The following is a 14,462-nucleotide window of genomic DNA, read 5'->3' as shown; positions in this document are numbered from 1 at the left end:
GTTTGGCCCGCCATGGAGCCAGCGAGCCGACCCGCAGTTGGGTTTTGTTCCCTGGCTGCGGCCGGGTTACCCCGCAGGGTCCCTCCCCGGGCTCCTCCCCCCACGCCGGGGTTCCCGCTGTGGGCTGGGCTCTGTGCGTCCCGCTCGCAGGTTCGCACGCCGACACACATCAGAGAACGGGGCCTTGGCCATTTTTTTTCCAGTTGTTTCTTTTATTGATTTATACAAAAACCTTAGCAAGCGACACAAGCAGCTGCCGGCCCAGCGCAGAGCCCCCTCCGGACCGGCTGGGGGCGGCAGGAGGGGGAGGTGTTTTCTCCCCAGTCCCAGCTCAGGGAGGAACTCTTAATACCAATAATCCTGTGCCCCATGTCTGCAGCCTGACAGTCCCCGCCCCTATTTTAGGGGTGGGTTATAAACCGAGGCGCGAAGGAGGGAAGGGACTGGCAAGGCCAATGGCAGAATCAGGAAAAGCACCCAGAAGTCCTGGCTTACCACAGGTCCCCTGCTCTAACCACTAGCCTGCACTGCCAGAGCTGGACTAGAACCCAGGAGTCCTGGCTCCCAGCCACCCCTGCTCTAACCACTGGCCTCTGCTTCCTTCCAGTGGAAAGTTCAACCCCCCCCCAGGATGCGCCTCGGTGGGGTCTGGGGTCAGAGTTGGTGTCAAGCGTGTTGGGGCTCCATAGAGAGAAGGGACGTCGGGGTGCGCAGTGCCCCCCCTCCCCGCAGCCTTCACGTGCTGGGGCTCTTACAATTCTGAGTGTCCAGCTGTCGGGGTGTGGGGGCGCTTGGGGGTGTTGCATGCTCATCGCACTGCAGAGGGGGTGGGACATGCTGCGGGAGGGGCTCCCATCCTGGGGGGGCCCCCACCCCCCAATCCTGCATGTGGCACTGGGACCACACGGTCAATCTAAAGAGCGGGGGTAGCCCCCTCCGCATGGAGCCAGAGTCACACTGAACCGAAGCCGAGCCCCACACTCCATAGACCAACCAAAGATCCCAGACCCACAACAGCCTCACGCTGAGCTCCCTCCAGCCGTCCCTGCCTCCCACCCTGGTCCCACACCTAACCCCAGCTCCTGGCTCCCTCCCCTCTCTTTCCAGCCCCCTCTCCCCATAGGTTCCACCCGATGCAGTGAGCTGCCCCAGGCCTGTCAGCCGCTTCCCAAACGCCCCGCCCCGGAGATTGACAGCGACCTGTAGGGGCGGAGGGTCCAATGCCCAGCTCTGAACCCCAAACCGCTGACAGCAAGTGTTCGGGGCGGTGATCCAAGGAGAGATCCTGGAACCAGGGAGAGGACGAGGGGAAGGTGCCAGGACTGGGCAGATGGAACCACAGAATCTAAAGGTTCCAGAGTAAAGTAGCTAAAACCCCTGCGTTTTAAGGTTCCAGAGCTGGGGAACCCCCCTCCCCAGAATGTAAAGGTTCTAGAGCAAGAGAGCTAGAAATTGGCACATTTTAAGGGTCCAAAACTGTCAAGATTCAAATCTAGGGCTTAAAGTTTCTACACTAAAGGGATTGATGTCCATGAATTTAAGGTTCCAGAGCTGGAGGGACAACACCCCCCTCCTCCCCAGCATTTATAGGTTCCAGAGTAAGGGAGAATGAAGAGGTTCTAGATCGGGTGAGTGGAGGGGGTTCTAGAGCAGGAATGAGAAGGTTCTAGACTTGGAGGAAGGGGGGAGAGCCCAGAATGAGGAGGTTCCAGAGCTGGGGGAAGGAGAGAGGAGACGTGCCCCAGAAGAATTAACACTGCATTTTCACAGCACATCATGGCCGACAGTCTCGCTCGCTCGCTCTCCATGCAGATGGTCTGAGGCCTCACGGTCCGTGTCTCCCCTCCGGCCTGTTACTTCTTCACCCGGCAGCCTTTGGCTGCCTCCCCGATGATGGCCCAGTACTCGCCGAACTCCAGCTTGGCCTCATCCGGATCCCCAAGGCACTCGATCTTCTCATCCAGCGAGCAGACATGCTGTGAAGGAGAGTGGGCCGAGCCATCAGAAACCAGCGGAGACCCTGGGGGGGGGGGGAGCAGGGAGCCACCCACCCAGACAGGAAGGTGGGTGGGAAGTGGGGGTGCAGTGAGGGAGGATGTTGTTGGGGTGGGTCTGCAGGACGAGATGGGGGCGCAGTATGGTGGAGGCGTTGGTGGAACTGGGGCAGTCTTGAGGACGCAGTGGGATGAGGCTGTTGCTCAAGTTGGGGGGTGCAGTGGGGAGGGAATGTTGCGTTGGGATCTTGGGGGGCAGTGGGGTCAGGGTCAGTAACACCCCCCCAGCTTAGTGGGTGGCCATGTCCCCCACCCTGCTGCATCCCCCCCACTCCACCACACCTCAGGTCAGTGGCCTGTCTCAGGCCTGACAATCTCCCAGCCCTGCTGGGGGGCAGGGGGCGGTGCCGAGGGCTCCCCTTACCTGTGACAGGTGAGGCAGCTGTTGCACCACCAGCTCCCTGAGCTCGTTGGGGGTCAGGCACTCCTTCCGCCCCTTCACCGCGTAGCGCTGGAAGTTGTTGATCACGATCTCGATCGCCCTCTCCACGTCGGTTAGCTCCTGGCTGTCCTAGAGCCCAGGGGCGGGAGGAGGAGACGTTTAGCGGGGGAGGGAGCAAGGAGGCCCAGCTGTGATGCAAGGAGCAGCTCAAGACCAAGGGAGAACGTCCCAGCCTCACTCGCCGAGATCCCGGGGAAGATCAAAGGGGGCCCACAGCCCACATCAGCCTGGCTGAGCGATATGGGGCTGGCTCTGCCTCTTCCCGGGAACTGCCGAGGAACAGCTCTGTGCTCCGTCTAGGCTGGCATCTCCCCACCCTGCCACACCACAACCAATGATCCATCTTCTCTGACACCCCCTCCTCCGCGTCTCACCAGAACCATGGCCCCCAGTCAGTGGAGCTAATTGACACCAGCTGAGAATGGTCCTACCTCCGGCCAGACCCAAATGAGAGACACAGTCCACCTAGTGCAGCCTGTCGTCTGCAGCAGTGGCTAGTGCTCCACACTTTGCCTAGCTGCTCCAGGACTCTGCCAGGAGGGGAAGTTCCCTCCTGCCCACCAGCTGCTGGTCAGCTTTGCCCTGAAGCCTGGAGATCAAAGGCCCTTGGTACGTTATCCTAGCTCCTGTCTAAGCAGACGCGGTTCCATTGGTCTGCTGCCAAGAGTTGCACCCAGAACTGAGATCGGGTCCTTCTGGCTCCCTGTACACGTAGCAGATGGATCAGTTGGTGCCCATCTGAAATGGGTTTTAGCTTCACCTATGAGTAGGGCACCTAGTATCTACCAGACAGACAGAGACTCTGGCTACCAGACAGAGCGTGGCACAGCGGCTGCCTAGCTTCTCTCCCCCCATTGGAGGCTGAAGGGGGGCAGTTAAACATGCCCAGATTTACATCCCTCGGAAGGTTTATCCAGAATTTCTTCTGCCGCTTTCATGAATTGCCCAAAGCTGCATGTCAAGGGAAGAGCTGCAGCAGTTTGCTTCAGCACAGAGGTTCTCCCTTTTACACACAGCTAAGCCAGTAACTACCAACTAAGCTATTAAAAATAACAGACCTTCAGAGTAGCTTTGAGCGGGTCTCCTACAGGGACCTGATCCCTCCTAGCAGGAGCTCAGATCCGGGGAGGGGGCAGATCCTCGGCTGGTGTAAATCAGCGTGACTCCTGGCCTCAGCACTGCTCCCGGACTCTGGGAATGACCCTCCCATTGGAACGCAGAGCAAAGCAGGAGACTTCCAAGGTTGTTTCCTTCGTTCCTCTGGTTAGTTTAACAGTTGCTGAAACAACTTTTAAACCAGCCCAGAACAATGTGACCTTTAGCTTTGCAAAAGCTGGGAAATGCCTCCTGATTTGCCGGGCTTTCAACTGGCCAGGGCAGCCTTGGAGCCCTGCTCTGTGTGGGACTCGCGAGAAAACAGCCTCTCGAATTGAAACAGATGCTGAAGATACTTGAGGCCAGACCCTCAGAACAGCTGATCCAAAGACCACTGGAGTCGCGGGGGAGGGTCTCTCCATTGGTTTCAGTGGACTTTGGATCAGGCCCCTAGCGAGTTCTTTTTTTCATCCTGAAGGCACAGGAGCTAGAGATGGGACAGACCCCAGAAGTCCCATCTCCCTGAGCCAGGGCAGGACTGTTCCCAGTGCACTGCTGGTCCCAAGTGCAGGTGAGGCGCCAGGTCCCTTCAGATATATCCTCAAGAAAGGCACCCTGCGCAGCCAGAGGGATCCCGTGAATTCTCCCCATGGGAAGTGGGGTGACACAGGGCGCACTACGGAGCTAATGGCTCTTTCATTGACCTTGCGCTTCTTGTGACAGTGGCACTGGCCCATGCTGCGTCTCTCCGGCGCTCCGGTTCCTCAGCTCCCTCTCCTGCTTGGCTTTCCCGTGGGATGCTGCTGGGAGCGGTGCGGGGGGGGACACGGGCTCCTCCTATGAGCCGAGCTGAGTCAAAGCGTTGGGTGAACTCCCAGGAGCTGGCTTCACATCAGGTGCTGGGGCTTTGCTGGTGAGGGAGAGAGAAGGGGGGAAAGCCCTGGTTAGTTCAGCGCTCCCCCAGATTTTCCCTCCGAAGCTGGAGTTTCAGATTGCAGGGCAGGTTGGAAGTGCACCGCAAGGAACTGCACTCTGGCTCGCAGGCAGCGGCTGAAACATGTCCCGTGCCTCTCCCCTAGCAACGGGTTGGGGCGAAGCCAGAGGGGCGCATGGGGGGCAGGGGTAGGGAGGTGGGGGACACCCAGCAGGTGTGATCCCCCAGCCAGAGTCGGGAAGGGGCTGGGAAAGGAAGAAGCCACTTACCTGCTCCAAAGGCTCTTCTGGGACGGGGCGGGCTGGTCCCCCGCCAGGGTTTTATACGCCGAGAGGTGTGAGTGGGAGACACCTCACCAAGTTACCTGCAAGTTATAGCTGTGGTGCAAGGTGTCTCATTTCATGCCTGGCATGGGGCCAGCGTGGGGCCGGGCCCCTCCCACTCCACGGCCTGGTTTGCCGTTCCCAGCCGTAGTCACCACCCAGCACAGACAGTACCAGGGACACAGGAAGCGCCAGCTTGTGGGGGCAGCTCACCTCCCCCCCCTCCCCCCACCACAGAGACACAAAGGGGAACCCCCCCGGCGGGGCCTGGGAGCTGGGCCCTGGCCGGCTTCGAGCCCAGCGCCCCGGCGGGGAGCTAGCATAGGCTGGCAGAAGGCGTGTTCCTGGCATTCAGCTGGAGCACCTGGAGCTGGGATTTCGTCAGCTTTCCTGAGCTGGGTGGGTGGGGTCGGCTCAGGATGTGTACTGGGGACCTCCGGGGCCAGGCCAGGACTGGCCAGCAGGGGTGGTCGGTGCTGGCCCTGAGGTCCTAGCCCCCACACCGCTCTCAGAGGAGATGCCTTCCGGGGGAACCTGACACTCAGAGCCACCTGTGTTCACTGACTAGCCCCTGCCCTGTCCACAAGACCAGGGAGTTGGCCCCCGCGGCCTGGCTAACCACCCGCATAGCTGACTCCAGCCAAGCTAAAACTCCCGGATCCTTTCCCGGGGCTAAGGAATCTTCCTGGCCTTCCTAAGCTGCTCTGGAATGGTGCGTTCTGAGGGGCTGGTAACCAGCTGCTGCCTCCACCCCAGAGCGTGAGGGGTCCCTGTGTGACCAGCTGCCACGCCTCAGCCAGCTGCCTCTCAGGTGGTGGCCATAGGGAGTGTGTGGGGGGAGGCCCCATGGGTTCGGCACGGCGCCTCGCAGAATTAGCAGAGTGGAAAGTGGTTCCTGGCCTGTGGTGCTGCAGGGTCCTCCGGGATGATTTCTCTTCTCAGCGCGACGGCCACCCCAGCAGGCCGCTCCGAGGGGCCCCGGTGTCCCGGTCTGCCCCGGGTGCGAAGGGCTGGCTGGGGAGACGCCCGGGACAGCAGTGCAGAGCAGACCGAAGGAACTTGTTCATGACTTTCCTCTGCTACCCAAAGGCCCCATCCCTCTCCTTAGCCCATCCCCTGCTAGGCACTGCCCCTCGAGCCTTCTCTGTATGTCTGAGGGGCCAGGTGATCTAGTGACGAGAGCAGGGGGACTGGGAGTCAGGACTCCTGGGTTCCATTCCTAGCTCTGGGAGGGGAGTGGGGACTAGTGACGAGAGCAGGGGGGCTGGGAGTCAGGACTCCTGGGTTCCATTCCTAGCTCTGGGAGGGGAGTGGGGACTAGTGGCTAGAGCAGGCAGGCTGGGAGTCAGGACTGATCTGCCAACAGTTTGCTGTTTGACCTTGTGCAAGTGGCTTCGCCATCTGTGGCCAGGACAGGGCTAAGGCTCCTCACATGGGGGCTGGAGGTTGGGACGCTGAGCCCCTCGGCTCTCGGGCACTGTCGGGGGTCTCAGCCCCAGACAGCCGCACCCATGGCTAAGTAAAGGTCCCTCGGAGAATGTAACCAGGCCCTGGGTTGGGGGGCAAGATTGCTGGTGGGGATTTCAAGGGGGTACCAGGGATCTCTGCAGCGACTCAGCATCCCCTAAGACCTGGTCGGGGAGGTCCAGCCAAGGCAGCCCTCCCCCACTCCCCCAGAGACCCTGCCTCCCATCGCCTCCCAGCCCCTCCGGCTGCTGAGCTCAGGTTGTGTGGGGCAGGGGCCTTGCACAGAGCCAGGGGGTGACTGGGCCAGGGAATCCCGGCCCCTCCTTCGCCCTAAGAAACGGAGCCATGCTCAGCCACGGAGGCAACGCTTTATTCATGGCTGGAGTGAGCAGGTCGGCCCAGGATGCCCCTCCAGCCCTCCCTGCCCCCGGTCACTTCTTCTTCCCCACTTTCTCCCTCTTGATGTCCTTGGCCAGCTCCCCGATCAGCCGCCAGTACTCGCTGAACTTCAGCTCCTCGTCGTTGTTCACATCCAGGCTGCTCATCTTCTCATCCAGGGAGCCCACGTCCTGCCAGGAAGGGCAGGGGGAGAGATGGTCAGTGCCCGGCGCCAGGGCCCAGCGGCTGCAGTGGAGCAAGGCCAGGGAGGGACGGAGCCCAGGGGGTCAGACCAGGGCTCAACAGAGAGTTATGGGGGGGCCGAGAGGGCTGGGAGCAGGGAGCTCGGCCCTGCAGCTGGGAGGCTCCTGGCAAGGGGAGGGAGGCGTCTCCACATCTGGGCACAGCTGCCTGCCGTCCCCAGCCCCCAGCGCTGAGCACCCCAGCAGCAGGGCAGAGCCCACTTCCTCTCCTGCCCACCAAGTGCCGACGGGGGCAGAGCGCGGGAGCCGGGGGCAGGCGGAGGCACTTGCAGGCTCACAGCAGGGGCAGATTGGTGCCAGGCGGCTTCTGGGCTCTGGGTTAGGTGGGGTCACTATGGTACCATGGTATCAGTTAGACGGACAGCAAGGGGGATAAAGAGAGGGGTTTATATGGGGATAGACAGACAGACAGACAGACAGACACTGTCTCACCCTGGTGCCTTGAGAGACCAGCACATGCAGGAACCTTAATTAGTATTTTATTTATTAACCTCCCTGGAAAACAGATGCAGCATCAGCACTGAGAGGAAAGAAATTATCGGGCCCCCCCAAAAAAATGCCCCCCATCCTCCCGCCCTGAGCGCCACCCCTAGCGTAGCCGTTCCTGCCAGTAAACACCCTCCCGCCCCATCACACATGCCCCCATCACACGCACCCTGCCCCCCCCACCCCCCGCTGGCACCTTCATGAGGTTGGGCAGCTGCAGCGTGACCAGCTCCTTGAACTCCCCCGCCGTCAGCGTCCCCTTCTTGCCCTCCCGGGCCGCGTAGGTGAAGAAGATGCTGACGATTTTCTCAATGGCCGTCTCCAGCTCGGTCAGCTCGCACGCGGCCATGGTGCCGGGGAGAGCTGGGCTCCGCTGCCCGGGGGCGGGCGGGGCAGGTGGGAGGTGGGGGCACCTTCAGCTCAGCCTGGCGCAGCTACTCAGAACGGTTAGTCTCTGCAGGAAAACGGGGCAGAGTGAGCCTGGCCTTAGGGCCAACCCCAGCGCAGAGAGAGAAGGAATGTACAGCGGGAAGGATAGATAGATAGATAGATAGATAGATAGATAGATAGATAGATAGATAGATAGATAGATAGATAGATAGATAGATAGATAGATAGATAGATAGATAGATGCGGGACCGGCTGGCTCACGGTCCCGTTAGGAGGTTACCAAGACGTTCCCCTCTCGCCCATGTCAGCAGGGACGGTGAGCCACTCAGCGGGACGGCTCTCTGGAACGTGTGCAATGCGTTTGGCGGGTCTCTGTCCGGTTCCGAGCGGGCAGGGGTTGCCGGGGCAGCAGCAGCACTGCGGGCCGGCTCCCAGCCGTGCTGGATGCGCTGGCTGACCGGCGCACACTCACCCAGCCTGGCTCAGAGCTGCATGTTTACATCATCCCCAGCCAGAGCCAGCCTGGCAGACAAAGGGCCCCAGTGTCCAGCCTGGGGCAGCCCAACTGGGGGGTACCAACAGCCTCGCTGGCTGGGCACGGTGCCAGGGGCAGGCGATGGGGCATGGCATCTCCATCCTTGGGACTTAAGAAAGTGCCACCCCTCTGCGCCCCCCGTCCCCCCAGCGCTCTCCTGGCCAGCTCACCACCGCCAGGCACAGGATGGCTGCCATGAAGCCAGACAACAGCCTGAGCTGCTGGGGCCCGGGGGCGGGAGTTAGGGTGATTTGGGGGGCTCAGCTCCTGAACTCCCCGTCACCCCCCAGACTTTCCTCTCCTCTTGGAACCAGACACAGTTAAATAGCACATAGGCCCCAGGACCTGAAGCAGCCGCACAAACACACCCAGTTCCAGGAACCTCTCCCCAGGCAACACCCTGGCCAGGCTGGGGAGGCAGAAGGGGGCGAATCCAGACCAGGGAGGGGAATCGCCACTTACCCCGGTTTGCTGCTTGGGAGGAAGCTGCAGACAGGGAGGGCTGCGTCCCCTAGCGATGGTTTTATACCCGGCCAGCGGGGAGGGGGAGCGGGCAGCCGGCCCTGGGGGGCAGAGCTCACCGCTCCAGTAGTTCAGCAGAGCGGTGTAATGTTTCCCATTCCAGTCGGACAAACGCCGCCCACGTCCCAACCCGCCCCCCCTTCTGCAGTCAACATCCGAAGTTTAGAGCGAGTCACTGCCCACCCCAGCGAGCGAGCGGTGATATCGTCCCGGCCAGGCGGCATCTAGGGATCAAAATGCACGGCCCATGCAAGGAACAGAGAGCAGGACAGACAGACTGAGGCGTCTGGTGGAGCAGGGCTAAGCCAGCAGAGGCGAGGGAAATGGGAGGAGGGGAGCGAGTTAACTCCAGGGACTCCTGGCAAACCCAGTGGAAGAGCTAACGCCAGGAAACTGTGCTTCACTTTGGGATGCAGCGGGATGTGCTTGGAGGGTGCAGCGAGGATAAAAGGCAACCAGTGTTTCCCTGTGACAAACCCCCTGCCCTGGGCAGCTGACTGCCCCTAGCACGAGCCCAGCTGGGCGGAGCTCATGCAGACCATTCTCGCTTTTGCTTCTTTTTTTGGCTAATGACAGGCCTGGCCTAAATCACTGGATTCAAATTTCCCTCCGTTCTTATCCTGGCTCCCTGCCACCTAGTCCCCCAAACCTCTGGGTCGCTAAAAAGATCCCAGCTCTGAGTCTGCATCTCACATTTCACCTGCCTCCCGGGGCCGGAAGGTGACTAGTCAGTTTCACCCGGGCCTCACTCACTCACTTACACTCTCTGGTACTTGCCAGGTGCCGCCAGGTCTCAGCGGCTGCAAACCCAGCAGGGGGCACAAAGTCAGACTCCCAGGCCTGAGAGAGTTTTGACTGAACTGTTTTTTGACTCCATGAAATCGCCTCTGTGATTATTAGGCTTTGAAAAATTCATTAGCCTGAGTTAATTTGGGGGTTCAAATTACCCAAGCGCTTCCCTTTGTTGGTCAGTTATTTATGAGGAGCATTGGCCTGAACATGTTCCCTCCAGCTCAGGACTAACGCGCTCCCCCTAACGTGGCCTTTGCCCCTTCCAGACCCTGTGCCCAGCGGCGGAGGGAGCCCCGGCAGGAAACGGCCAGAGGACGGGTCTGATCGAACAACAGTGTCCCTCTTGTTGGCCTCCAAGTGCTCGGGGGGAAACGTCACTAAACCCTGAAATTCAAAACTGGCAGCCTGGCCGGTGCCCCAGACACCCGGCAAGAAGCTGAGCCGCACTGAGCCACGCCAGGGAGAACGGCTGTGCCCTAGACTGGGTGGGCCTTGCCCACTGTTTAATATGTGCCAGGGCTGAGCCCTGGTACCTCTGGGCTTTGCAGTTCAGAGCCCGGCACCGCTGGGCCTGGCAGTTCATAGCCCCGGCACCGCTGGGCCTGGCAGTTCAGAGCCCCGGCACCGCTGGGCCTGGCAGTTCAGAGCCCCGGCACCGCTGGGCCTGGCAGTTCAGAGCCCGGCACCGCTGGGCCTGGCGGTTCATAGCCCCGGCACCTCTGGGCCTGGCAGTTCAGAGCCCCGTTACCTCTGGGCCTGGCAGTTCAGAGCCCCGGCACCTCTGGGCTTTGCAGTTCAGAGCCACGGCACCTCCGGGCCTGGCGGTTCAGAGCCACGGCACCTCTGGGCCTGGCAGTTCAGAGCCACGGCACCTCTGGGCTTTGCAGTTCATAGCCCCGGCACCGCTGGGCCTGGCGGTTCAGAGCCACGGCACCGCTGGGCCTGGCGGTTCAGAGCCCCGGCACCGCCGGGCCTGGTGGTTCAGAGCCCCGGCACTGCAGGTCTTGCTGCGTCAGTGATGAATGTAAAATATTGCTTGAGCCCCAGCCCCTCTTTCATTACAAAGTTAGCCCTGGCGTTGCCGCATCAGAGAGTGACAGATCCCAGGGTTAGGCCGGCACTGGGAGCTATTTCTGGAGGGCAGGGACTGCTCCTCCCTGAGACTGACTCCAGAGCACAAGCCCAATCCTGGCCCCCGGGTTAAGGTGCACAACGACCATCCTCTTTGTGAGCTCCAGGGATCAAAGTCCGGTGCCGCAGAGTGAAAGCCGGACACAGCACGTGCGGCTCGGGCTGAGTGTGGGTGCAGGTCAGAAAAATCAGGGGGAAACTTTCTTGAGTCAGCCCAAAACAACAAAAGTTTTATGTCGACGGACACGTCCCATCTGACCTAAGATGAAACGTCGCCTTTGGATTTTCAGGGGGTTTCAACATTTGTCTTAAATAAAACAGAGGGAAATTCTGGAACAAAACATCCAGAATGAAACATCCGAAGGAAAAGTCAAACCAGTTCCATGGTTCCAGTTATTATTTCTTTTCATCCAAAAGAATTTGCCAAAATTGACCCAAATTCACCTATTGTGTCAGTCGCCCCGAATCTGCATTTTTCAGTGATTTTCACAAAAATTTTGCCCAGCTACAACCATAAGCACGAGCCACTACAGTGTGAGCTAAAGGACTGGGTGCCCCCGGGTGGGGAAGGCCTGAGACGCTTCTCTGGGGGGCATCTCTGCCCCACACGGGTGAACGTCCCATTCAGTGGAGTTGGGCAGTGCCTCGGAGCTTCCCACCCTGGGGAGAGGGTTACCCAGCGGCCAGACCTCGACCCGAGGGAGCTGCTGGCTGTGGCACCAGACGGGAACGCGGGGCCGGTTCTCTGGCTAGTCCATCCCGATTGAACTTCTCCGGACTGCCCTGACCCAGAGGCCTCACCCCACCCAGCAGCCAACTCCCTGAGCTGTGGGGGTGGAGTCCCTGGCCACTAGCAAAATTCACTGCTCCCTGGGGCCTCCGAATCCCCCAGGGCCCAGCCAGAGGGGAAAGGCCAGGAGGCTGCATCTGGAAACAGGCTGGCAAAACCTGTTGGCTGATCCTGTGGAGATGCCACCCCCATAGCCCCTGCTCTGGGCAGGCCGTGGGGTCAGCGGGTGCTCTGGCTCCTGCCAGGTGGCCTGGGTCACTTCGGCTGGGATTTACTGGAGCAACGAGGAGTTTGTAGCCAGAGATCCCAAGGCCGGGAGGCCTTTCCGGAGCTCCCAGCTCCAGCCATGGAGGGAAGGGTGAAAAGTGCCCGTCCTGGTGGTGACAGCGCGTCTCAGCTGGGAGGGGCCCAGGAGTGCCAGGCAAGGGGTGACCACAGGCTATGGGGCAGCAGGCGCGACAAGGACCCGGGGGTAGGGGGGGGACTCAGCCCTCCAGAGATCGGGCTGCCGCCCCCACGCCGTGGAACACGTCCCATTTGAAGGCAGTGCCCCGGGCTGGATTGTGATGCCAGTTACCCCAGGGTAAAGCGGGAATCCTCCTGCTTACGTCATTTGGAGCAGAATCCAGCCCTTGGGAGGAGGCGGCGTGGGAGGGGGCCCAGCTGGGTGCACGGCTCAGGGCGTGTGGGCGGAGAAGGGAGGCGGCTGGGGAGCTGCCGCTCAGCCTGAGATCGGCAGGGGCGGCGCGGCCCACGGCGGCGGCTGGGGTATGTTAGTGGGGGGGCTATTTGCTGGGCCCCAGCAGAGAGCCACAGCCTGGCCCAACAGGGGGAGGGGCGTGACCCCAAGTCAACCCAGACTCCAGCCACGGGAAATTTTGCAGCATTTGTCATCAAGAAATGGAGCAACCGGTCCCTCCTTGCCCTGCTGCACACACCCAAGAGCTCGCACCTTCCCACCCACCCATGCCTGACACTGGGGAAAGGTTCCCCGGCACCTTGCAACACAGCCCACGGCAGCCTGCAGGGGGCGCCACGCTGGTAGCAAGAGGGGGGGCGGTTCCCCCACTGCCCCGGGTGGGATCCGCCACTGGGGTCGACCCGCGTCGCTGCCGTGAAGCCAACAGCGACTGACAGGAGCTGGCGCCGTGCAGTGTGGATGTGAAATGCCCCCAGGTCCGAACGCTCCTCTCACTCGCTCCCGCACAGCACGGCGGGAAGAGCCAGCATCGCATGAAGGGCCACGGAGAATCGGGCCCCGCGATCCAGGCAGTCAGGCTTCCTAGCTTTCCCCCCAGTCCCCACACCCCCGGCCATGGCTACTGTGAAATCCTGCCGTTCGCCAGCAAGGGGCTGTGTGGTCAGGAAGGGGGGGTCCATTTCTAGCTGTGCCGCAGCCCTCTGTATGGCACTGGGCCGGTCTCTGTTTCTTGGGGTGTCAGGTCCCCACCTCTAAAACAGGGACCATAAACCAGCCTTTGCCTGCTTAGATACTTCAGGGCAGGGTCGGTCTCCTGCTCTCTGTCCGTGCAGCACCCAGGACAGCTGGGAGCTCCCGGTGCCACCGGCGGCAATTGAAATCCTGAACCTTGCTCTGATCCAGCGCTCCTCGGCGGGGCTCAGGCCTCACTTTCTCACTGAGCCGGGACACACTCAGCTTCTCCATGAGGCTGGGAAACCCAGACGCGCACACACCTAGTTCTGAGTCCCACACAGAAACCTCGCACGCGCACTCAAACACACACACACTGGCTCATCTGGATGCTGGACCAGCAGTCGAGTTTGGCCAGTTCGTCCCCATTCCAAGCAGCCAGTGACATTGGCGCTGGATACAAGACGAAGGGTGATCAGCCCCAGGAGAGCTGGCGGTTGCTGACAAAACCCCTGGCAGTGAATCAGCGTCCCAGGGGACTGGATGAGTGACACCCTGATTCCAGGGCTCACCCACCATGAGCAATCCCATCACACTGCTGGAATGGATGGCCAGCACCCTGGGACCTGACCTGTGAGCTGTCAGGGAGGGAAGTGACACCATGCAGAAAGCATGCAGCCTAGCACCAGGTTAATCTTCACCCCGGGGGGTCGAGACTGAACCTCCCGGGAGGCTCGGGACATTAGAAGATCCAGGGTTTCCCCTCTCCCCAGGGAATCCCCAGGGCGGGGCCAGGAGAGCTGGGCCATATGCTGTCTCTGAGCTTGGCACAAATTCCCTTTGGCCTCGGGGATGGATGGCCTGTCTAGGGGAGCTCCTGGCTTGGGCCTGGGGGAGGGCGATGGGCCATGGGGAGAAGCTGTGATTTGAGACACCAGCCGTCCCCTACCCCACACCAGCCGCCCTGCCAGCCCCTGCATGAGACAGTTAATGTCTCAACGTTCTTTCCTGTCTCCCCTCATTTGGCAACGGACGCCTGGGCCCAATGCTCAGGGATGCCATTTGTCCACCGGGGCAGGAAATTGCTGGGGGATATAAGCCACCTTTAGCATGTGCTGTGTCCTGTCAAGAAAACGTGCAATCAGCCCTACTGGGTCAGACCAGTGGCCCATCTAGCCCAGAGTCCTGTCTCTGACGGGCCAATGCCAGGTGCTTCACAGGGAATGAACAGAACAGGTGATTCTCGAGTGATCCATCCCCTGTCGTCCAGTCCCAGCTTCTGGCAGTCAGAGGTTTGGGGCACCCAGAGCAGGGGGTTGTACCCCGACCATCTTAGCTAATAGCCATTGATAGACCTGTCCTCCATGAACTTCTCTCATTCATTTGGCCTTCACAACATCCCCGGCAATGAGTTCCACAGGTTGACTGGGTGTCTATACAGCCACAGTTGCACGATCCCGGTGAGCCAGGGTCAGGGGCTGGCTGTCG

General features: G+C 60.9%; 2 protein-coding genes across 3 annotated transcripts; both read right to left on the bottom strand.

Annotated features, from left to right (window-relative positions):
* Nucleotides 1-206: 206 nt before the first annotated feature.
* On the bottom strand, nt 207-4,983 carry S100A14 (S100 calcium binding protein A14). The gene is made up of 4 exons (XM_039512281.1): nt 4,795-4,983; nt 4,296-4,501; nt 2,419-2,565; nt 207-1,976 (listed from the first exon to the last, which is right to left on the bottom strand). The coding sequence occupies exons 2-4, from the start codon at nt 4,326-4,328 to the stop codon at nt 1,854-1,856; spliced, it is 303 nt and encodes a 100-aa protein (XP_039368215.1). The 5' UTR covers nt 4,329-4,501; nt 4,795-4,983; the 3' UTR covers nt 207-1,853.
* A 1,686-nt stretch (nt 4,984-6,669) lies between these two features.
* On the bottom strand, nt 6,670-8,996 carry S100A13 (S100 calcium binding protein A13). Of its 2 annotated transcripts, none has more exons than XM_039512956.1 (3): nt 8,830-8,996; nt 7,639-7,896; nt 6,670-6,884 (listed from the first exon to the last, which is right to left on the bottom strand). In XM_039512956.1, the coding sequence occupies exons 2-3, from the start codon at nt 7,789-7,791 to the stop codon at nt 6,747-6,749; spliced, it is 291 nt and encodes a 96-aa protein (XP_039368890.1). In that variant the 5' UTR covers nt 7,792-7,896; nt 8,830-8,996; the 3' UTR covers nt 6,670-6,746. The 2 variants fall into 2 exon arrangements, with proteins under 2 accessions (XP_039368890.1, XP_039368891.1); XM_039512957.1 differs by lacking the exon at nt 8,830-8,996 and adding an exon at nt 8,113-8,261.
* Between the last annotated feature and the right edge of the window lie 5,466 nt (nt 8,997-14,462).

Source organism: Mauremys reevesii, linkage group 24 (genome assembly GCF_016161935.1).
Source record: "Mauremys reevesii isolate NIE-2019 linkage group 24, ASM1616193v1, whole genome shotgun sequence".
In the NCBI taxonomy this organism is placed as follows: Eukaryota; Metazoa; Chordata; order Testudines; family Geoemydidae; genus Mauremys; species Mauremys reevesii.
Note: the sequence above shows the minus strand (reverse complement) of the source record. Positions and strands in the feature narration are given on the sequence as shown.